Source organism: Haliotis asinina, chromosome 8, assembly GCF_037392515.1.
Source record: "Haliotis asinina isolate JCU_RB_2024 chromosome 8, JCU_Hal_asi_v2, whole genome shotgun sequence".
Classification (NCBI taxonomy): domain Eukaryota; kingdom Metazoa; phylum Mollusca; class Gastropoda; order Lepetellida; family Haliotidae; genus Haliotis; species Haliotis asinina.
Genome location: NC_090287.1, coordinates 37,875,762 through 37,900,272, shown reverse-complemented (window position 1 = coordinate 37,900,272; position 24,511 = coordinate 37,875,762). Strand labels below are relative to the sequence as shown.

Below are 24,511 nucleotides of genomic sequence, written 5' to 3'. Positions count from 1 at the left end.
ATACTAGAGATGATGTTTACCACAAGGTTCAACAAACGGTTGGTATCATTTTGCCAGTGTGAAAGCTGTAGAATCCCACGGATGTTTCTTTGTTTCACTTTGGACTGCACAAACGCAAGCGTATTCATTTTTACTTTCAAAGTGCACAGTTTGATTAACCTCCACTCGACAGTCGACGGGCGTGTTTGTGTATCTGCCTCGTACCAACTTAAGATCTTGGCAACTGGCTTTTACTGGAGTTGAACGTTATCTATCAACTTTGCAATTTACAGCTGAAACATACTTCTTAAGTAAGTCTGCCCTCTTGCGTGTTCCTATGTGGTACATACTCATAGGCGGATTCAGGAATTTTCAAAGTGATGGGTGAGTGAATTGCCCCCTCTCCTTCTCCCCTAACGCCCCCTACTAACCTATTAATTTAAATTTAAATTACTAAAGACCACACTTTACAGTGAACCATGCCACGGCTCCTCCAATACCGATCATTGGATCAATAAACATCTAAGTAGTATTTAGTCATTTACAAAAGCGGGGTGGAGGGGTGGGGGAAGGGGGATAATTATAAAGGAATCCCCTACCTACCTACCCCTCCCCGGATCCGCTATTGATGCTGACGAGATTCTATTCATTTCACAACATCCGCTGTATCTCCGAAGAACATGAGACGTGACGAGAGACATACACACACAGTAGAACACTATTTTTCACAGAAAGCGACTATCCTGAACTTTGAGTATAAGGAAACATTCCTCTCAAGACTGAGAGTCCCCCTATCTACACTGGTAAGTGTGTGACGGATGTGTGTAGGGGATGCTTCCCACATGTCGACAGGAGGGGGAGGAAGGAGGGTGGGGGATGACCAGCTGATGAAGAAACATTTGTGAATGGCATACTAGCCTGAATGCGTTAGATTCTACCATACAGGCTCTTACACGGATCATTGGCTCCATGCGATTAGTATACTTCATAGGTGTCTCGCTGAAGATCGAGGTTGTAACAACGCAGGCCTTATCATCCCGCTGATGACAAGTGTACACCGTTTCACGCCACTGCCCTTTTCACGAGGAGAAACCTAATTGAATTCCGATGAACTTTAACTCATGCAGTAATGTGATACATGGATTTACCATGAACAGCATGTGGTTGTAATTTTCTAAACTTCCTACTAGGAGGGTTGGCGTATCACACAGCTTCGACAATTCTCACAGTCAGTCTAGAGACTAACGCTTTGTCTCTGATGATATTATGACAGAAATGGACAGTTCCTCTAAAACTGAAGAGGAGACCCAATGAGGTGGGGGATTCAGATGAGGAAATCTATACTTGCTTCATTTAGAGCGTTTGGTTAAAATCTGCGTTTGGCTGAAAAGAGAATTAGACGGTTCAAGGATCAACCAACGCTTAATCTCGGAATATACATCTGTTATATGGACATTTACAAAAGCTTACAAACTGAAAAGGAGCCCCAGCGAGTTGGCAGATTCAGAACCTGGTGAAATATAGACTTGCTTCATTTGGGACTCTAGCATTGAAGAGAGGGCTTGGCAGAAGGGAAGTGATGTGGTTCAGGGACTGTGAGACATACTAGATTCAGGGACTGTGAGACAGACCAGGTTGAAGGACTGTGAGAGTCAGGCAGGCCACTGCGGTTGTCATCAGCAACACGTTAACCCATGTCCCTGCTCCTGCTGGTATTGGAACCGCCGCACCACGCTACTTCATCTGCACGCGAGATGCGGGTTCACTGTGAGCAATTACACCTCATGTTGGTGGCTGCTGGCTGCCGTCGCACTAGGCGTCGTTTCTCACGTGGTTCCACCTCCACACCGCGTTGTACTTGAGGTAATTCGTTGTGAAATTCATTAACGAGAACTCTGATTGGATGAAAGTGTCTCATGTATTCGTGCCCTTCTTAAACAAGTGTCACTGCCAGGGTGTTTCAACTTTAAAAAGTAAATCTGTTGCATGTTGATTTGTATGGAAATATGTGGCGTTTCCTCTGGACTTGACGAGGAAATCACATCTGACCCGTTATATCAAGGGGTTACACAGCTGCTGAAAGCCATGAGAATAGATATCAGGAGTTGTGGATGATTTAGACCAGTCTGATGTCGCAGAAGATGGTGCTGCAACGGAGACTATATTAGTGCATGGTCCAACTATAACGGACTTGGTGTTTGGTAGTGGAAGACTCATGTAGGTTCATACGTTCTAGTGTCCGACTGTGTGCAGACAGGTTCCAGTGTCCGACTGTGTGCAGACAGGTTCCAGTGTCCGACTGTGTGCAGACAGGTTCCAGTGTCCGACTGTGTGCAGACAGGTTCCAGTGACAGACTGCGTCCAAACAGGTCCCAGTGTCCGACTGTGTGCAGACAGGTTCCAGTGACAGACTGCGTCCAAACAGGTCCCAGTGTCCGACTACGTCCAGACAGGTTCCAGACAAGTGACGATGTTGTGAAACGTGACCTCCCTCTCTGGATGATAGTTACATTCAACTTTGACCGGGAACTTATGTCTGAGACTTCTGACATTTACATCAGTAGTCATCTGGACGGAGGCAGCTGGTATACACATTACACATTGGCCTGACACCGTGACCATAGACCAGACGCTTACAGGTAGGGTTACAATATGTCACGCTATATTTATTAATGCCGTTACTACGAATGCCTTTCCTGGCAAATCAGAACACAACAAACGCATGTGATCTAACATATATCTACCTTGTAAGAAATAACCATGGCATGCAATAACACACTGCGTGCTGAATACTGCCGTTATTCAATAGGAACATGAGCGTTAATTCTGTCTTGTGCATCTAACTCAATAATGGCAGATGTTATGTCATGTTATCGTCTCGGTATATCATAATTTCAAAGTACAATCAATTTTCATCTGAACAGACTATTCACTGTCTCGTCTTTACTAATGCATAGTCTTTGAATATGTATAATATTGACGGAGAGAAAAAAATCAGTTTAAATTGATACAGAACCTCAGTGAGATGGGAGACTAGAAACTGAGTTAATTTGTATTTGCTTCAGTAATTCAAGTAAGGGTTGAATCAAAGGGAAAAACATATAGTTCGTCGACACCGAGATTAGTTTAAAGTTATCAACCCATGACACTGTATTAGATCAGGTGATCAGGCATCTACCAGGAACATACTTTACCATTATTATCGCGGAAACGGAAACGGGGGAGGAAGACGATTGATAGTTCCGGGCCTCCTTTCACACAGCGCTGAGGTGATCGTAAGTCACTAAGATAACCTTAGTGCAATGTTAAAGAATGGGAGTTATGGTTAACCTTGGAGGCTACTTCGCGAAAGGGGTCCGGGTTTCTAAAAATAACAAAATCACCATATTATCGAACGAACATTGAGTAGTGACACTCCATGCTGGAGTTATCCATGGGTAGTTCTTGATCCTATATATCACGACAGGATATGACAATAACACATTGCATGCAATAGCAATATCCTGTACGGCAGGATGTCGGTGACAATGATACATCGACAAGTTCCCACACAGGGATTACTCATCCCAGCACACCTCTGGGAGAGAGTGGTTATAGACAATTGTAGAAAGGAATTATCTTATCGGTAATTAAGTGAGAACTGTGTAGGATGGTCTATCTAGCATGGACAGTACAGTTCTGGGTCGAAAAGCTATAAAATGAACAGTGCAGTTCTTGGTCGTACAGCTATCCATGAACAATACAGTTGTGGGTAGAAAAGCTATCCATAGACAGTACAGTTCTGGGTTGAAAAGCTATCCATGAACAATAAAGTTCTGGATCGAAAAGCCATCCATAGACAGTACAGTTCTGGGTCGAAATACTATCCATGAACAATTATGTTCTGAGTCGAAAAGCTTTCCATAGACAGTGCAGTTCTAGGTCGAAAAGCTGTGCATGGACAGTACAGTTTTGGATCGAAAAGCTGTGCATGGACAGTACAGTTTTGGGTCGAAAATCTATCCATAGACAGTGCAGTTCAGGGTCGAAGAGCTATCCATAGACTGCAGTTATGGAGTCCAAATAACATGTACACATTACCTGTGGACTCCACGTACCGGTATAAATTGTTCATGGAATATACATACATGTATAAATTGTCTATGGATTCCAAAATACGGGTTTGCATTATCTGTAAACTCAGCACACTGGTTTAAATTGACCCTGTGTAGACTCCACACACGGGAATGTTTATATACGCTGTCTGTGGACTACACAATCAGGTATGAAGCGTATACGTAACAGCGATATGTCAGAATCATATGAAGATTATAACTTTGCTAGAAACCCGTGAAAACCCGTGGGTTAGAACTGGTCTTCGACAAGCCAAGCCTGTCTTTAGAGCCGACGGTTTGGTAGTCATGCAGGACTGGCTTACTCATGTCATCTTATCCCAGTTGCGTAAATCGTTGCTCATGATTTCCATCAGTTGATTGTGTGACCATATAGGTGGAAGATTGCTGAGTGTGGCGTTAAATAACAAACAATGTCTGAGACTTCTGACATTTACACCAGTGGTCATCTGGACGGAGGAAGCTGGTATACAGTATATCACACTACTTTATGGATGCAGTTTGTCCAAGGGTTGTTACAAACACGGTAGGTATTGAAGACATGTCAGGCATGGGTGAGTTACTTTTTACGCCGCTTTCAGAAATATCACGGCGGGGGACACCAGAAATGGGCTTCACATATTGCGCCCATGTGGGGAATCGAACCCGTGTTGACGGGTGGACGGGCGAACGTCGTAATCACTAGGCTACCCCATCGCCCAGACATGTCAGACAGTGGGTAATGACGTATAGGTATTTCGAGGTGATGTACTCTGATTTCATATAAACTGGCTCTTTGTATTCTTGTTGACCCCAACCATATCGACTGCCTCATCCATGTCTGTGTTGTATGTACTCTTTACTGCGGTGCGCTGGAGAAAGACCCTATACGTAGATTTGCTGCCATTCCTAACGATGACTTGGATGTGTGGTTGGCTGCACGGTATACCGGTCTACGCAGTTGGATGAGTGAGTGAGTTTAGTTTTACGCCGCACTCGGCAATATTCTAGCTATATGGCGGCGGTCTGGAAATAATCGAGTCTGGACCAGACAATCCAGTGACCAACAACATGGACATCGATCTGCGCAATTGGGAACTGATGACATGTGTCAACCATGTCAGTGTAAGTCGCCTCTTACGACGAGCATAGTGACCTTTTATGGCAATCATGGATTGCTGAAGGCCTGTTAAACCCCGGGTCCTTCGCCAGTTGGATACGATGACATATGTCTACCCCGTCAACGAGCCTGACCACCCGGCCCCATTAGTCGCCTCTTACGACAAGCACGAGTTACTGAAAATCAATTCTAACACGGATCTTATAATTGTCAGCATACACGTTTGTACGATTAGGTGAGTGAGCATGGTTTTACGCCGCAATTAATATTCCAGCAATATCACCGCAGGGGGACGCCAGGGCTCACACATTTTACCCATGGCTTCACACATTATGCTCATATGGACAATAGAACCCGGGTCTTCGGCGTGACCAGCGAACGCCTTAACCACAAGGCTCCCCTCCGCGCTAGTTAGATTAAGATATTTAGATTATTTAGATTGCCGCCCAAGTCGGAATGTACATATTGTAGTTCAGTGCAAGTACATGAGATATTTCAGTGATGATACTCGCAAATTTCCCATATGCATTCCATAAGGCCGTTAATGTCACGGGCCTCCGTTATGTAGGGTTGTCCCAAAATAGGTGTTGTATATAAACACGAAGCGGTGAAAAGCTCCATCTTTCCACTTCTGAGTACATGTATGTGGAGATTACTGAAATCATCAAAAACAACGTGAACCGACGACGCCGTGCTTGATTATAATACTACCACCCACCTTGCATCGGCCCCTCACAGGCATAGGCCGGATTGCCTGCATTGCAGTGTCGGAGAATTCGTGATTACTTTTGCCTCACCTGCTTAGACGCTCCAGAAAAACTGGCAATAGCGGGTGAACCCTAATGGTCACTAATCCCCGTTCGGGTTCCGTTACAGCCGAAAATGAAGACTTGGTGTCGTGGTATTCCGACGGCGTTGACGGCGTTAATTTTGTACCGACAGCTGTTGTAGTATAAACTGACGCTCAAAAGAAACTACACACCTGTTGTGTGAGGTTATTGTTCGAAAAAAACGTAAATATTTTGAAAAGTGTTTTGATTGCGACTTACTATCAAAGCATATCGTGCCCATTTACGACATTGCCTCCCGAAGGGGAGACGTTTCGATGTTAAAGGGTTAATGACTTGCCCCAAAAAGATGGATATGCCCGGATGCCAACAGCAAGCAGTCGTCGCACTAAACTGAACTCACTCACTCCTGCTGATCAGATGACCCAACGCTAGTAACTTATGTCGTCACTGTGCGCATCTTTGGGGCAATACAGATGGAGAAACTGGTGGTCATCTTGCGGTGTGGTCACTCTCGGTCTCCTAGTTCTGGGACTGTTAGTCCGATGATTATCTACCATACACGTCTTACAAGTCTAACGTTTTGGCATTTGGCGCCTCGAAGCCATGCGACATTATAACGGCTGACCCCCTTCTTCGTTGTCTATGGTCTTGGCGTTTTTGTGTGTCCCTTTAACAGGAACACCACTAACGATCTCTATGCTCTGGGTGCATATCATGCCTGTGCGAACAACACAACCATGGTTTTCCTGGAATCCCACGCGCTATCAAGGATATACAGTTCTGTTCATGATTATTCTATATTTCTCTCTATTCGGTAATGCGATGTGAGCCATCGGCCCTATATGTACAACATGGTCCATACATTATACAGGAACGTATGCATAATTATTGAGAGTCCCGTGAAAAATTCTGAAAAGCAAATAATGAGTGAAATTGGAAATTACTAAGTATTCAATACTTGCAAATACACTGTATAAAATGAATATTTCATCAGATCCCAGCAAACCAAGACATTAGTCTCATTATCCAATTCAGACAATGACCTACTTTTCAGCCGATCCGATTTTTTCTGACACAAAAAACAAGTATGGTTACACTAAATTCAACTTCCTCGTTTCAAGCAAATGGTAAACTACAAAGTGATTTCAATTTTACAGCTTTAAACAATCGTATTTCTATATTTTATGTCGAGTTCAGGAAGCAGGTCGTTCAACTAAGACATCACAGACTGCCCTGTTTGAAGAAGTCGTACAATGATTCACAATTCATCTGACTGGTTACACCTGCTGTGCATTCTTTCCGCTTATTCAGTGCATTTTCGTAATGTAATATCAAGTCCGTACCAGAGGGCCAAACATTTCTAACGGCCGGGCCTCGTTATTGGATTTCCACGATTTCCGGGTTTCCGGTTGTCAGAGCACACTGTACGTCATCTATGCAAGGATTAGAAGGAGCGTATTGTTGTAATATATAAGATATTATATCATCATTTAGTACTAATTAGTATTTACATAGCCAGGTGAAAAAATGGTCTAAACATTCTTGACTGGTTATTGAATTACGTTGTGCAATAGGACGGAACTCAGCAAGCAGTAACAATGTTGTGTAGTCAATGTTTTGATCTGAACCTTCCAGGCAGTCTGTTGCAGGGTAGGCATACTCCTGTCAGGGAGGTTTGCGTTTCAGGGGGAATACTGTCCAAATATCGCACTACCTCCCTCTTATTATCGTCGCGTTTTGACAACACACACACCATGTTTATGAGTAAATACTCGAAATATTTCCGTTGTTGTTTGAAAAATAATCCCCCACACCATTTTACACTTTCTTTTGCGCGTCAGTTTATATACAGCAGTACTGTTATGCAGTAGGTATGCAGCACTAATTGACTTCTAACCTTGCTCCAAGGCTGTACTGCATGCTGAGCTCATGGGTGTACAGTAATTCTGTACCTCGAAGAGGCAAGTCTAGATAAGCGGACCGTATAAGACACAAGTCTGTTATTTATTCTTTTTAGAAATTATCGTCCAAACTGTTACTTTTTATCTTAAAGACTTTTTCAAGTGTAGCTGGCTTCAAACAACGCCGTAATAGACAGTCTTCGAACACGTAATTGTTATATAAAGTATTGTTGCGGGTTAAGTCTTAGTCGGACCATTAAAGCATCGTTTCCACTTTAGCTCACTGGGGACATGTAGAAAGTACAGTTTTCTCATATCCCAAGAACATTTTTCAAATATTTTATTAGCTAGCACTTCATCTTACATGAAAGAGCAGGCACGAAAGCCCAAGTTCGAAGAATGACCACACGGCAACGGCGGGAACATTTCGAATACGAACAAGTCAACAAGGTTCGGGTTCATTTGGCGAAATTCTTCACGATGCAAGAGAACATGCACCCACTGTGTAGGCTTGTCGGTCGGTACCATACCGTCGCTTAGACAGGTGCCATAGAGGACTAGTCTCTGTAATATGTCAGCCCAAAAACTTTACTCAGCTTCACGTCTTCTAGCTGAAATTCTTTGACATAGGTCAACTCAAGAGTATGAGGGACAGCCTCCTGAAGATCCGGATTAGAATTCAGCAACCCATTCTTGGAAGAGGAGACGACTGACTGACTGACTGACTGACTGACTGACTGTACGAACGAACGAATGAATGAATGAATGTCCTTATAAATGAGGAGATTCTCAAAAACATCACAATTATGTAAATAAATAATTAGGTAACAAAATAATCAGAGATAGGTAGGTAGGTAGGTTGGTAGGTAGGTATGACGTAGAAATGTGTACATGCTACAAACAGTGAGGAACAGTGGTAATATAAAGACACAATACCATTTAGAAAGTGGTCAGAAGTACCATGTTACATTACGGATTACACTTTCCTAATATCTATAGTAATATTAGTACCGACTCTAGTACTTTTGTTAGACGTCGAAACCGTGGAGGCTGAATGGCTTAGGCTTCTGACTTTGTGTGCTGGCGATTAGGTGCCTGACTATGAGGGTGTGAGTTCGAATCTCGAGTGGTCTAAACCCATCAAAAGTAGTAGAATCAATATTTTACTAAGAAAGTGAAATCCCAAATATTCTGAACAGCAAAAGACAAACAATTTTCGAAAAAAAATGAAATCTCATAAAACTAAGCGTTAATGTTTATGTCATATACTTAAAACCAAATTTAAAACCAGCCCAAAAGCCAAAGTTGTGTTTCTTTTGCTGTTCAGTATATAACATATCTTGCATTGGTAACTCCAACACCATTACCACATACCCCTCAGGTTATATAAACACTGCATCATACATACAATGTTCTATGTATTCCAAACCGTATACAATACAGTGTTTGCTCGTGTGGTACCTCAACTAGAGCTGTGCATTGGGCCATACCCGTCTGGTTTTAATTAGAGGTGGCTAATAGGGCACCTCGTTATCGACCTTTCAACACAGACAGACACTTCCACGTGTGAGGGATGCTGTGTTTGAAGTGGTACTGCCCAGTGAGATAACGACGCTACTACTTCCAGTCGACTACAGGTGTTTGTGGTTGGATCCAGGGTCACGCCTGCCCCTTACCTCATGGAGAGCTTATGAACCGGGTCTCTATCCCTAGCACAATGTTTTCGTTGGAAAATGCCAGCAAGAGAGGATTAGCGGTGAAACTGTCTACCCTTGTTTCTCCCGGCTGGAATAATAAATGTACTCGCATCCACTTTGAGCCTCTATGTCACATGTGTGCAAGATTCTTGCCGGTACGTGGGCGAGTGGATTGAGTGAGTGAGTCAGTGAGTGAGTCAGCGAACCCTTTCAAAGCCGATGCATCCACCTTAACCAGTTCCGTGCAGTCAGTGGACAGGGAAAGGAGGTAAGGAACCAAAGATCAAGATCGGGGAGAATCTATAGGATTTCCAACTCCCGTTTTGTGGATCCTGACGTGACGGCGACGTACCACACGCTTGACGTGGGACCCCGGGGTACTCGACCTCTGACGTGCGATCCCCGAGTCCCATTTATCGTCCCCAAACCCAGATTCCCGCCGACTAACGCTTAGTGTCTGGAAATGTATGCATATGCAGATGAGTCCAGATAGTCCTTCTTACAAAACTCCTTTACATGAAGGAGAGCAAGTATTTCTTGCAAAAAGAAATATATGGGCTCATCTTCTATATATTTATTATCTATACGCCTGCTGATAACATATATGAGGGCTGATATATCATATGTATGTATGGATGGATGGATGGATGGATGGATGGATGTGTGTGTGTGTGCGTGTGTGTGTATATATATATCATATATATGATATCAGCAGGTGTATAAATAATAAATATATAGAAGATGAGCCCACATATATATAGTTTTGAAAGAAAGACATTCTGAACCTGAGATAATCTAGGCTTGCATTAGAATTTCATAAAGGGTCAGACGGAAAGGGAAAGAGGTCTGTGAGACAGTCTGGGCTCCATCCTATAACACTCTACTTCCGATTCACAACCCCACAATCTCGTTTTTACCGTGTCCCATCCCTGCTATCCAATCCCAAACAATCAGTGTGGAATCTGTTATCTCAGTATATACCATATTGGTGTGATTGGCTCATGATGGGCCAGTGCAGTTTTCCGTAGATATTTTCAGGTGACCTTTATTGTGACTCAAACATCTTGGCCCTATGTCCGTTTATTTCATATGAGTTTTATATTCAGACCATAAGAAGACTCCACACAGATAGAGGACTGCTAGGTAAAATGGGATTCTGTGACAATGTTGCAGTGGTTGATTAATATCTAGTTGCTAATTATGTCTCCTTTAATCGGAAGAGGTGACTCATTCAAAGGGGAAAAATCATGAAACGTCGCTACAAACTGCCAACAAATCCTGAAACATCGCTACAAACAGCCAACAAATCCCGAAACATCGCTACGAACAGCTACAAACAGCCAACAAATCCTTACACGTGGCTTCAAGCAGCCAACAAATCCTGAAACGTCGCTACAAACAGCAAAAAAAAACCCGAAACTGCAAAGAAGTTGTTTCCCATGAAACGCTTCATATCTCTCTTTTATTACTCACTAGTTGAAATGGGCAGAGAGCAACAGAGTTTACATACCTCCTTTCAAGGATATCGTAGATTTTTTCTAAAGTTTGTATACTAAAGTGGACGCTGTGCTACCATGAAGACGCTGGGAACGCTACATATAGTGCAGCATTACTCACTAATCGACACAATTTGCCTGTCATCATTTTGTTGACTCGTTGTTGGACAACGTTGACTCGTCTTGTACCCAACTCTGATCATTTAGTTAAGTTTGGTTTTATAATCAATTATCATAGCACAAATTTAAACTTGACATTTTATGCATATTGTTTGCACTTTGAATTCAAATGTCATGGCATAATTTGTGTATACTTCAGAATTTTCGAATTACAGATTTCAGTCCTTCGTGTCGTCAAAGCATGGTAATGCTGCAATTATCCTCCCATTACGGATCTAAATGTATTCCTGGTTCTAAGAGCATGCTGGTTAAAGTAGTGACAGGTTCAGTGTGTTAATTATCCATATTGTTCCCTTGGGAGTGAAGAATGGTATAAAAGGCTATAAATCCGCCCCCCCCCCCCCCCCCCCCCCCCTGCTAGAGATGGCACCATTTCTGCAGGCTCGCCAGTGCCCCAGCGAACCATGACTGTGCCTTGTAGTTATACGTGCTAGGCGCATCCAATAGCTTGAGTATTCACCCAACAATGTTCGCATATCACTTTCATACGAGTTAGTTAGTTAGTTTTATTAGTGTTCAGAATGAGCTAGGTCTTGCAGTAATGGAAGGGTTACAAACACAAATCTACTTTATGTCAGTGACTTTGGTTATCCTCTTTCAGTCGAATACAAACTAAATATACTTTCATGGAACCTTCAAAGAGAAATTCGGCAACATTCCGCCTACACGGCGACGCTCTGTAAATTATCGAGTCTGGACAAGGAAAACCAGTTAATCAATAGCATGATGGAACAACGCAACTGGGATACAATGACATGTGTGAACCAAGTCTGCGTGCCTGAAACACATGGGTTACTGAAGATCATTTCTAGCGCGGATCTTCACGGGTACATTCATACGAACGCATTAATGTAAATGTCACTAAAGTACTATCAATTGTAATGTGTTTAGAAAATAAACGCATTGTCGGCATGTTTCGATCTAACCATGTTATGAATGTGTTTAAATCTTTAACAGTATACATGGTAGTGTTCTATCTATCACGATCCATTTGTTCGGTGTGTTGAATTATAAAAGCAAAACTTTTATTTATTTGAGATAATCACATGCCAAAGAGACACTATATTTAATGGAACGCAGTTTCCATGTTTAGACAGGTTTCCAAGGCTACTTGCATCATGCCACTCTTGATTAATGATGTATAGGTTTTCCATGCTACAACCTTACAGATCGATGTTCATGCTGTTGATCCCTGGGTTGTCTGGTCCAGACCCGATTATTTACAGACCGCCGCCATCAAGCTGGAATCTTGCGGCGCAGAACTAAACTCACTCACTCACACTATGCTATAACGCTCTCATATCCGCTGCTTTTTATGGACGGTATATATGACACGTGTTGACTGCGATTGCCAGAACAGGGCCATGTGTTTGACATTGCAGCTGAAGGTATCTTTGTGAATCAAGAGGCTACCGACGATTTATATGTAGCTCCTATGTCTCCCATTTGTCACAAAGCAAGTTCAGTGCCCTTTAATTAACCTACACCAATGTATTAACGTCAGGACTGCTTGACTTGGGATGGTTTACAGACAGAACGAGCTGTTTACTGGGCCCAGATGCCTTACAAAGAGACTGCATCTGATGTTTAGCTCACCATGCTCTTGCGCCTTCGGGCTTTGTCCTAGACAGCCTGGTTCCCTGGGTCTGTTGCGCCTGCGCTAACGATCCGACTGTGTCCTAGACTGTTTCACAGTCCCTGACCTATGGTGTATAATTTTCCTTTCCCCTATTCCTCTCAGCTATACGTCAGATTAAATCTAGACACATACTCCCTGAATATTTATAACTTTGACGGTAACAAATAAACCAATTTAAATCGAAAAGGAGCCCAAAAGAGTTGGGAGACTGAACAAGGGGAAATCTAGACTTGCTTCATTTGGGGCTTTAAGCATTGCAAGGAGGGCTAGGCAGTAGGGAAATAATGAGGTTCGGGGACTGTGAGACAGAATTGACTAAATGAGGACAGTCTAGGTGGAATATGAATGGAATCAAACTTGTCTATTATAGAAAACCTGTTTTCAAAACTAATTATAAAAAATATGGCACTCACTGTGAAGAAATCAGTATCTGTATGATTTCTAAAATGACAATCCTTTCGAAGGATTATGGCGAGGGTCTCTGAACCTATGAGGCGAGCAAACGTCAGCTTTGTGAAGGTCAGTTCACTGGGAGACAAGTATGGCAGCCATGTTCACGCCATTGACCGAAATGTCCGTTACGAGTTTTGTTAGAGCTAAGGTTGTGTGGCTGAGTTAGACCTACTTCTCGCATGACTGGGAAAAACTTGGAAATGCAATTTCTTATCATGTTATATGTATTTTCGTTGATATTTGTATATTCTCAAACCTTAAGCTTGTTGGTCTGCCGCGCCCTGATATTACAAACCGCAACGTTTTAATGACTATACTCAAGCACCCAACCGCTCACTCAACCACTCAACCACTCAACCACTCAACCAATTACTCAACCACACATCCCACTCACTCACTCACTCACTCACTCACACCAAGCTACCCTCTCACTCTTAAACTCCCACACAATGGGAGTAGACATACATGCAGTACCAGTATCCTCATCAGGTCATGAAATTTCAGTGCGTTGAACCCTCCATTTCCTTATCCATGTGTACTTCACAGCCGGTTATTTATATCACGCATATACAAGGGTTTTCAAGCTGGAAACATCAGGATGTGCAAAACAGGAAATCGCCGTGTTGTTGCATGTCTTAGCATATTAACATTAGCTTCAAACAATCTAATGCGTGTTTGTATCTTGAGAAACCACCGATGTTTTACCTTCATCAGTAAGTGTATAACTGCTGAAATATCTCATTATCTGTAAACAACAGAACACATATACCTGGCATCCGAACGCGGAAGTTTTGTTCTCTAAGAAAAACAACTTAGCACCGTATTTTGACAGCATAATTTGTGAAAGTTTTTATAGGGGCAAAACTTCTGTGCAAGACAAGTCTTGGTATGCGATAATCAGTTTATGGCATAAGACCAAAACCCAGTCAGATATCAGTGCTGGCAATTTCAAAATGTTACCAGCCCGACGCGAATTTAACAAAACCAGAAAATCCAAAGAAATACTTTCAGATGACGATCTGCAAATAATCGAGTCTGGACTATACGAACAGTTTAATGCTGACATGAAAGTTCAGTAAATCGTTTCTCCCCAAATTGAATGTAGCAATCAGATCTGCCCGCAAAGCGATGTCAGCACTAAGACAACCATTACTCCTATCCGTTAACACAGAGTTGCGATTTGCCTGTTGAGGTTACACATGCGGTGGGGTAGCCCAGAGGTTAAAGTCACTCAACACTCCGAAGACGCTAGTTCGATTCCCCATATAGGTGTATTGTGTGAAGCCCATTTCTGTTGTCCTACGCCGTGATATTGCTTAAATAATGCTAAACCTCATCACTCACTCTTTCGTGCACTCGCTGCTAAGCCACCAACAGCCATTACATTTGTCTGTCATACAGACCCTGAAGCAAATATAGGCAGGAAAGCCTCGCAAGACCAGAACGTGTGGCAAGTCTAGATAAACTTTTTTTAAGCAAAATATGTTCATTTCAGAGAGCAGTTGTTCGTCTACCGTCACATTTACATGTGGCTTCTTTTCTGAGTACTGGAAGCTACACTGACCAACCTCGGTTCATCACCAACTGTCAACCGCTTTAAAGTAATACCTATGGTGACATTCAGCCTAAGTTATCATGTAAAAAATATACAGCATATATAATATAATTTTAGTCAGTTTTAAATTACTGGATGGGTGTACATTTTAAAACCACATTTTTTTTACAAAAATTACCCAATCACAGACGGATAATTCAGTCTGCACCGAAGGGACAAGTACTTGTTAAACAAAGGATTTTGATTTGGTGGAATATAACCTTGAACTGGGTCCCTGGATTGTTTCGTGTTGGGTACACAACAGTATCACTGTAGCAACGCACTTAAAGCTGAGTATATACACATCACTGGCTTCTGTCAAATCCCGGACCACCAAACACTAACAGGAATACGCTAAAAACCCGAAAGCAGGTATACAGCTTTGCAGTGCATGTCTATCCACTCGTTAAACTGTGGAGGCATTCTGGCAATGACAGTTGAAGATAACGTTGTAGGCGTGTTTTCAACGATTTTTGCTGCCTTGGTGGACATTTTGAGAACACATAGGAATTCTAGAAATGTAGTCATCATGGCTTCCATCTGCTTCGGAACTTCCCCTGTAGAGAATTTTCACCGCGATCTGGATAATTATCTGTACATGAAAGAAACGACCAGTGATAGACATATTAACCCTGCATGAAACTGAATGTTTGTTTGTTGTTAAACGCCGCACTCAACCGTATTCTAGAAGGCGGTCTGTCAATAATCGAGTCTGGACCAGACAAATGCGCATTCTCTGTTAAACTAAATTATTTTATTACTAAATGTGAGTACATTTTTTTATTTTAAAAATTGAAAATGATGTTCTGATAGTTTCGATATTGTCTCCACAGGTTACATGCAGTCATGATTCGGTTGCTCGGATGCGTGGTTGTCTGTCTGGTTCTCGTCGAGGAATTGATGTCCTCCAGCACGTTGCCGCCAGTGGAGACAACGTCTGACAACGCCACCTACCGAGACGTGTTTAAATCCCAGATCCTGGCTCAGCATGTCCGGTACTGTTTAAGTAACCGTCTCTGTGAGGGGTATCGTCCAATTCCATGCTGGCGCTGTGCTCCATGTCAGTGTGATCCCATGTGCCCTGTGTACGACGACTGTTGCCCAGATAAGACGCTGTCGGGAGTTACGAAGCCCCGTGTCGCCCTCCCACCAATGAAGTGTATGAGCAACCTTCACGGCAGATACACAATGGATGAAAAGATGGCGCGCATCAACATGAGCATGAGTTTCTTCATGGTGACTTCCTGTCCTGCAGACGCTGATGCTGTGCTGTCAGCTTTATGTGCACACTCCCCCTCCCTCGCTCCGGTCACCGATGTTGACAGCAACGTCACCTACCTCAACAAACACTGCGCGGCGTGTCATGGGGTACACGACGCTCGGGCGTGGAAGTCGTTGGTTGATTGTGCTGAATTCCATAACTTCCAAAAGTTCAACTCGACTACCGCGTTTCTGGATTACGCCCTCGCCCAGGAGGGGTGCTGGGTTGTGTTTTCTGCCCCCGAAGACACCTACCCCCGGAAATGTTACCTGGGTAGGGGTATGATCTCGTCCTGTAATGTAACAGGCAAGTGGCCCCATTATGACGAGATGTTGGAACAGGCATGCCACAGCTACACAACCGTCAAGGAAGTGGGGGGTCAGACTTACAGAAATGTCTTCTGCTACATCTGCAATTCAGACGATCCAGTTCTGTTCTCCAGATGCAAGAAGACATCCAGCAGACCAGTGTCCTTCTCTGCTCTGTTGGACTTCAGCTCGGCGCTGTACGGCAGCGGACACGACCCAAGTTCCAAATGTACAGATGGACAGCTGTATGACGGTCAGAGGGTAAGACTGTGTTTGTAACGCAGATGTTTGTTTGTTTGTTTTTAAACGCCGCACTTGGCAATATTCCAGCTATATGACGGCGGTCTGTAAGTAGTCGAGTCTGGACCAGACAATCCAGTGACCAACATCATGAACATCGATCTACGATGACTACGATGTAATACGATGACACGTGTCAACCACGTCAGTGAGCCTGTCCACCCGACTCCGTTAGTCGCATCTTTACGACAAGCATGGGACGGTGAAAAACGATTCTTCATCGATATTGTGGCGAACAGAAACTTGGAGTTATTGCAATGTTCGTCCAATCAAGTGTAGTCATCAAATTCTTGAAAAAAAAGTCATGTCCTCACCACCTTTCACAAGAACATGTACATTGAAATTACGGGGAGTTATAACAGAGTAAATTGGTGTTTATTTGATAATTTAGTTTGATATTAATTTTGATTTATCTTAATTATACTTTCGTTACAGATACAATATGTTAACGGCGTATTTCATATTGATTTCCAGGACTCTTGTCGAGATATCCTGTGTTCTCAAGCCAAACAGTTACTGAATCAGACCTGTGTTCCAATATTTGGCTCGGCGAAAGGTCTCGGGTATGAGGTGTACTTTGACATGGAGTCTACAGATGAACTGCCCCTCTCTGGCTCAGATGATCTGCTGCACTCCCTGCCTGCCCGTCTCAAGGATTACTTCCCCTATACATTAGGCATGCGCATCTCTTTCCATGATTTCGTCGTGGCCTTCAACACAACTGACGTTAATGGACTTTGTTCTCAATCAACCACTAAACTTTCCATATATGCCACATTCCTAACAACCAAACACATTGACCCCCACGTCTTTGAGTCAATGCTTCTGGATTTGAGAAGTACCAATTTCACTCTACCAACAGAAACCAGGAACATATCTTTTCATACAATGCCAAACGAGAATGCACGTCTGATCAGCCGGACTCACAAGGGTAGAGTGTACAAACACACATCTTGTATGATCAGTGTGTCAATGAGCCACCCGTATCAGTCAGATGATCCTGAGGTGGAGACAGAACCGGACTCAACTGACCCTTTTTCCACAGACCTGGTGCTCATCCGGGTGTCCAACCTACTGCCGTGTCCTCAGATCCAGCTGGAGAAGGACGAATATGTTGAAGGTGACTCCGTAATACAGCTGGACTGGCAGGATGAGGTTCTGTATCAGGGAGACTTTGAGGAGGAGGATAGTGGCTCAGTAAAGATTTGTCTGGAGCACTTCAAACCCGATGCACTACTCGTAGCCCAGTTCCACTCTCAAGCATCTGAAGCTGAGGTTATTGTTTCTATTATCTGCACCGTATTGTCGCTTGTTTGCCTTCTTCTGACATTCATAACATATTGTCTCTTCAAGACTCTGCGAAGCACGCCAGGCAGAAATAATATGAACTTGACTGTCACCTTATTTGCAGCCCAGTTGTTGTACCTTGTAGGCTCTGGTAAATCTGAGACAAAGGGTCTGTGTGAAGCTATGGGTATATTTATCCACTACCTCTGGCTGTCAGTGTTCAGTTCGATGGGTGTCTGCTCATTCCATATGTTCAGAGTCTTCTCAGCACTCAGGAATAGAGAGGATTCCAGTGAAAGAAGACGTAAGTTTCTACAGTATTGCGTGTTCATATACGGTGTACCAGCCATACTTGTTGTAGCCACATTGGTGGTGCATATCATTATATCAGAGGGTGCCTCCATCGGCTACGGCGGTTCACGATGCTACCTGTCGTCTGGAGCAGCTATTGGAATAGCGTTTGGAATCCCCGTGGCTGTGACCGTTCTCGTCAATCTAGTCTTCTTCATCCTCACAATCAAACAAATCAGAAACAGGCCCAAAGTTGACAAGAGCAAGCAGGACGAGCATCATGTTTTCGTGTATATCAAGTTGTCCTCCCTCACAGGCGTCACCTGGATCCTGGGCTTCGTGGCCTTTGGCGTCCAGTGGCAGGCCCTCCGTTATTTGTTCATTATAGTAAATGCCAGTCAGGGTGTGTTCATTTTCATATCGTTTGTGTGCAACTGCCGTGTTTTCCGACTGTATTCGGAATGTTGTTGTCGTAATAAGAAAGGGACGATGAAGGCGACCAACGCTGCTTCCTCCTCCACTTCCACCACCAAAGCATTCACCATCTCCAAAACAGAGACAAAGCTAACAGACATTAAGGATTCCAAGTCTTGAATGCATGTCAAGTTTAATGCTAGTGACCACAGTCTCGGGTTATCTTCCCACTGGCATAATAAGTTGGTGGACCAGCGCTGTCGCTGACGCTGTCCCCGGACAATGTAAAACTTGTGAAATTTGTATCTCATTCATTTCCCCCGAAAATGAAAACCTGCCGGAAATGCTACACCCGGGACACGTAAAAAAGGGTACCTCTTCCTCTGATTCTACCATACTTGACATGTAAAGGTGGTCATCACTGTCCCGTGTGTTACCATAAGAATCGACCTTTGTCTCAGATACTACCCCCAGGGTATGGAAGGTTGAAAACCTGTGTCTCACAGATACTAACCCGAGGCATGTGAAGCAGAAGACCTGTCTCAGATATATAACGCATGCGCGTACGTAAATTTCCTCTTGGCGTCTTCAAAGGGAGTTAACAACAGTATATGAAACACGTACATGTTAAATAGAAACATAAGGAGAGGGGCGAGATCAGACACGCCGACGTCACAACTAAGTGACCAAACGAACATGTAACACTTGCAACTGGCCATTGAACGAGCTGCAGCAAAGTTGAAAGACGCAGCTAAATTCAAAACAGTAACAGTGTTGCTGTGAATTAAAAGTGTTTTCAGACCTATTTCTTGCATTACTTGTTTTTTTTAATACTAGTTACTCACTCTTAGCAAAATGGGGGGAAGGGGGCGGTGGGGTGGCTTCGTGGTTAAGGTGTTCGCTCGTCACTCCGAAAACCGGGGTTAGATTAACCGCATGGGTATATGATGTATGAAGTCAATTTCTGATGTACTGGGATATTGCTGGGATATTACTGGGATATTGCTGGGATATTGCTGGGATATTGCTAAAACTCAACTCGTTGACTCGCTGACTCTGGCTCTTAGCAAATGGGATACATTCTTACAGCTGATCTATCAACAGTAACGAGATGTGAATGAAGTAAGGACACAAACGATAACCAAAAATAGAATATTTAACAGCTGTTAAACATTTGCCCTCTAACATTTCGACAAGACGTAGAAATATTCGAATTATTGTGGCCCAAAATGGATAGTCTGTCTCACAGCCCCTTAACCACATTAGTTCCCAGCCTTGGTAATTGTTCAAACTAACGAAAACATAAGAAAAACCAAAATGACATTTCAGATTCTAAGCTAAAAACATCATACTTAAAATGTCAGCTGTGAATATGCGTCAAGTTTAAATGATTAGATTTGAGCTCAGTTGAGACGGTGTTGTTTGGAAGCTTCTAGTTACATGCCGGACTAAAGCATGTGGCCACCTAAAATCAAAGAGTTTCAATTCTGACACTACGTGACTTTACGTGACACAGTGTTAGTCAACACATCATGATAAAACATATTTTTGAGTAGTGAGCATAGTTATGGTCTATTTTCCGAAAAATTCAAGACGGCGGCCAAATATCAAAGAGTACTGAAGAAAGGCGTTGTCACTGCTGTAAGCGACTTGCAACCCAACCCACCTACACATTACAACTAATACTTAAGCTGAATTACTACCTGAGACGTGTGTGTGGTTGCACTTGTAATTTGAAACACGAATACAGACTCCACAACCCCATGAACGACTATCGGTTGAAACAGCATCAAAAACATCAATAATCTTAAAAGCAATATGCACCCAGATTGTGTACACACATGCACGCACGCGCATGCACTCAATCTTGAAAGCGACGTTCCAGCGCATTTCACGTCACGGCAACCGATGGAAATGTACGACGTGAACTGCTGCAACGACGTCGAGAGCTACAACGACATGAACTGCACCTACAAGCGTGAGTAGTCATACTGGGTGTATATAACCCAGTTGGAATCCAATACCTGACACAGTTTTGCGAGCTGCCTGCAGGAACAAAACTATTAACTATCCAGCGTTATGGATATTCCCCGTTTAATGGTTGTCACCACAACGCTGATGAAAGCTTCCAGCACGGACTAATGCAATGAGCTGCATCAAACAAAGAAGACCATTGCGTTGAACACAAATCTATCAAAATCACCTTATGAGTATTGTTCGCATAAACAGCACTGATATTTACTCTTCGAGATTCTGTGACGGCTTTACGAAGCCTACATGACAGATGTGTGTCTTATTTCTCACCAATACACTTTTTATTCTTCTCATGTTTCCTCCTGAATAGCATGAAATCGAATATTCAGGTCCGCAGAGAATGGGACCGGTTCGACTTAATATTGACAATTATGTTGTCTTAAGGGGATCTATCTCCATGTATTTCTTTGAGAGGCATTTTAGGAGTTGAATAGACGAAAGAGAAACCATGTTTTATGGACTTGCTTGATAACGACGATAGTATCTGCACTGAAACGTCGAACTGGTTGCAATAAAGACGCTGACTATCCATAGAAGGTGTTTTTCCTTTATGGTCTTGTACATCATGTTATTGTAAAGGGATTATTGGGTGGGGGATTATCTTCATATGCATCATGTCATTTTAAGGGGATTATGAGGTCGGGATTATAAGGGGATTTACTAACGCTGGGGGCCGTGATTTTCGCTCGTCACGCCGAAGGCGCTCGATATTATCCTGTCGCCATAAACATCACAGTTTGATTTGAGATTTTGGGATTCGAGAGTAGCATCAACATTCACATCCAATGTCTGCTGTTAAGGTGATATATAGGGTCGGGGTCTACATCGTGTGGTGTGTGTTGAGTATTAGGGGTGTCAGGGTTCATCCTGGCGTTATTAAAGGGATATAAAGGTCGCGGTATATATTGTATGTTATTTTATGAGATTAGGGGCGTCTAAATCTATCCGGATGTAATTAAAGGAATATAGGTGTCGGGGTATATGCTGCGTATTAGCTTATGAGATTAGGGGTGTCTAAATCTATTAAGGGAATATGGACGTAAGGGTATGTATTGTGTGCTATTTTATGAGATTACAGGAGTAGGGGTCAATCCTGGTTGATTAGGTTGTTATTAGTTTGTTCGTTTAGGCCTTTTCTCTTCGCTTATTTAAAGGTCATATACATCAGATATTTATAGGGTGCTTCGTAACAGCTAGTATAGTGCGAACATAAAGTGCACCGTCGATAGTGAGTGAGTATAGGTTTTACACCGTTTTTAGAAGTATTCTATCAACATCACAGCAGGGGCACCAGAAATGGGTTTCACACATTGTACCCATGTGGGGAATTGAACCCGGGCCTTCAGCGTGACGATCGAACGATTTATCCACTGGGCTACTCCCACTGTCCCTACGACAGTGAATATGTCATGATTATCAATAATGTCAAAGTCCAGTTTATCATGCCATTGTATTTCTATGCTGAAATCTTAAATTAGATCAAATCAAAATCGAAATTAATCCGGAGATAATTCTTTACGACTTTAAGTGTGCCAAATGCATCTAGATCTGTCTTACACTCGAATCACAGTGAATATTGTTTTAGATATGTACACATTAAAGGTCACATGCAACAAAAAATCAAACATAATCAAAACACAATTATCACGTATTCGTGACATATAATATACATTGTTGCTTGTAAAAAAACAAACAAAGAAAATTATAAGGTATAATAGTGATTCAAAAGTGCAATAGTTCGAAAAGAAGCCCTCGGGAGACCAAACCCAGTCATAGCGGGTAGGTGTGCACTCAAGTGTAACGACGGCTTCCGATTGGCTGATTCATTGACACATCTACTTGAAAAATTATGTTTACTGCTGGAATGAAAGTCAATAACAATCCTTTTACAAGTTTACGTTCCAAATACAGAAACTTGAACTCTCGGCTACGAATGTGTAAGCGAGTGAGTGAGTTGCAGATGCGCCAAAGGGACATAACTCTCCAAATTGCGAAAATGTAGGCCTTTTTGCGACATCACTATTACTGTAGTATTACATGTTGTGTTGCCCCACCTGAAAACTATAATAAAAAAAATTAACACGCTCTTAGAAGACACTGACAAAACGTGGTGACAAGCGTCATCACAGATTTGACAAATCAAAGCTCATAAACTGGGATTCTAACGAAACTCCGTTTAATTGATCAAGACTTATGAAACCGCTGTCCACAAGGCTTTGTTAATACTTGAATGGTATGTTTAGACACGGTTTCAATACTGAACATACATAATGTTCTATGCTTCACTGATAACCGAGCGTCAACCCGTGAAAATATGACTTGGACTGGTTTTCATGAACCATTCAGGTAAAGGCGGCATGTCGGTGAACCAGTTCACGGGGTTGGTTGATGCGCATCTTATAATGTACCGGCATGTGTCAGTGATAATGATTATTATCACTGAATTTTCTTGCCCAGACGCGATACATTCTGGACACTTTCAGATCTGTAGGTTAATTTCTGAGTGCTGCTTTACACATGCAACAAGTAAACAACATCTATCCCCATGACAACCTGAATACAAACTGACCCACAGCTGTGAAAACCTGTGAGGATCCGGGTAAGAACTGATCTTCAGTAACCTATGCTTGTTGTAAAGATGCGACTAACGGGATCGGGTGGTCAGACTCGCTGACATGGATGACACATGTCATCGTATCTAAGTTGTTTAGACGGATGCTCATGCTTTTGATCACTGGATTCTCGAGTGCAGCGTAAAACTATAAACTCACTTACAGCTGTGAAATACTTATTTGGAGCAAAATGGCGCCTAGCTGCAACACCGCAACCGCCCCTCAAAACATGCAAAATATTAATAACACTCTTTTTCCCTCTGAAACCTTACATTTGTCGTGTTGGCATAACAAAAGGATGCCGGTGTGCTATACATATGTACTATTTATAGCGGGTAAATAAGAGTGCAATATTGCGTATCTCGGTCATGTATGACCCATTTTGATGTTTTCAATTGAACTTGAGTGATATTGCTTGTGAAATTAAATACATGCTCTTGCTTTCTCGTGCGAATCGAACAATCGATAAAAAGTTTCAATTGTTTGTGGAATGTCCAACCAAACATTTCAATTAAACATTTCAATAAATGAAAAAGTGAGAAATTAACTGTACTGAACAACCGCCCACTTCGTTAGACTTACTTGACATGGGATGTCTTTTCTCTGGCTAATTAACGCACATACATGTAATAGATTAATATTTGAAGTGCGACACTTCTGATCCTGCATTCACTCTAGTCATGCTGTCTAGATGAAACGCAAAGATGGAAATTCCAGACACCACATACAATATTGCCATAATAAACGTCAACTGCCATATTCAACACATCAGGTTATTATTTTAGCGTGTAAACAAGCTGAGGGTTTCCCACGCGTGATCTTATCAGACATAACTTTATATTTTACGTTCTCTTCTTTCAATAATGACGAACGTGTTCTAAAAATATTCGACAACGTTCATGATTCTGGAAATGGCTGTCAAGGAATATGAATGTTATTGTCAGGAACTTTGTCTGAGAAACATGGATCATTTTTACGCATTTTATTAACATTCTTGCTGAAAGATTTTAAAATCATCATCCCGAGGAAATATTTTTTTCAAAACAATTTACCGCAGGCGAAT

The 24,511-nt window shown here is 42.6% G+C and overlaps 1 protein-coding gene across 1 annotated transcript; it reads left to right on the top strand.

Annotated features, from left to right (window-relative positions):
* The first annotated feature begins 1,553 nt into the window (after positions 1-1,553).
* On the top strand, positions 1,554-19,607 carry LOC137295445 (uncharacterized). The gene is made up of 3 exons (XM_067826817.1): positions 1,554-2,618; positions 15,775-16,771; positions 17,285-19,607. Exons 2-3 carry the CDS (start codon positions 15,788-15,790, stop codon positions 18,980-18,982), a joined length of 2,682 nt encoding a protein of 893 aa, XP_067682918.1. The 5' UTR covers positions 1,554-2,618; positions 15,775-15,787; the 3' UTR covers positions 18,983-19,607.
* The last annotated feature ends 4,904 nt before the right edge of the window (positions 19,608-24,511 follow it).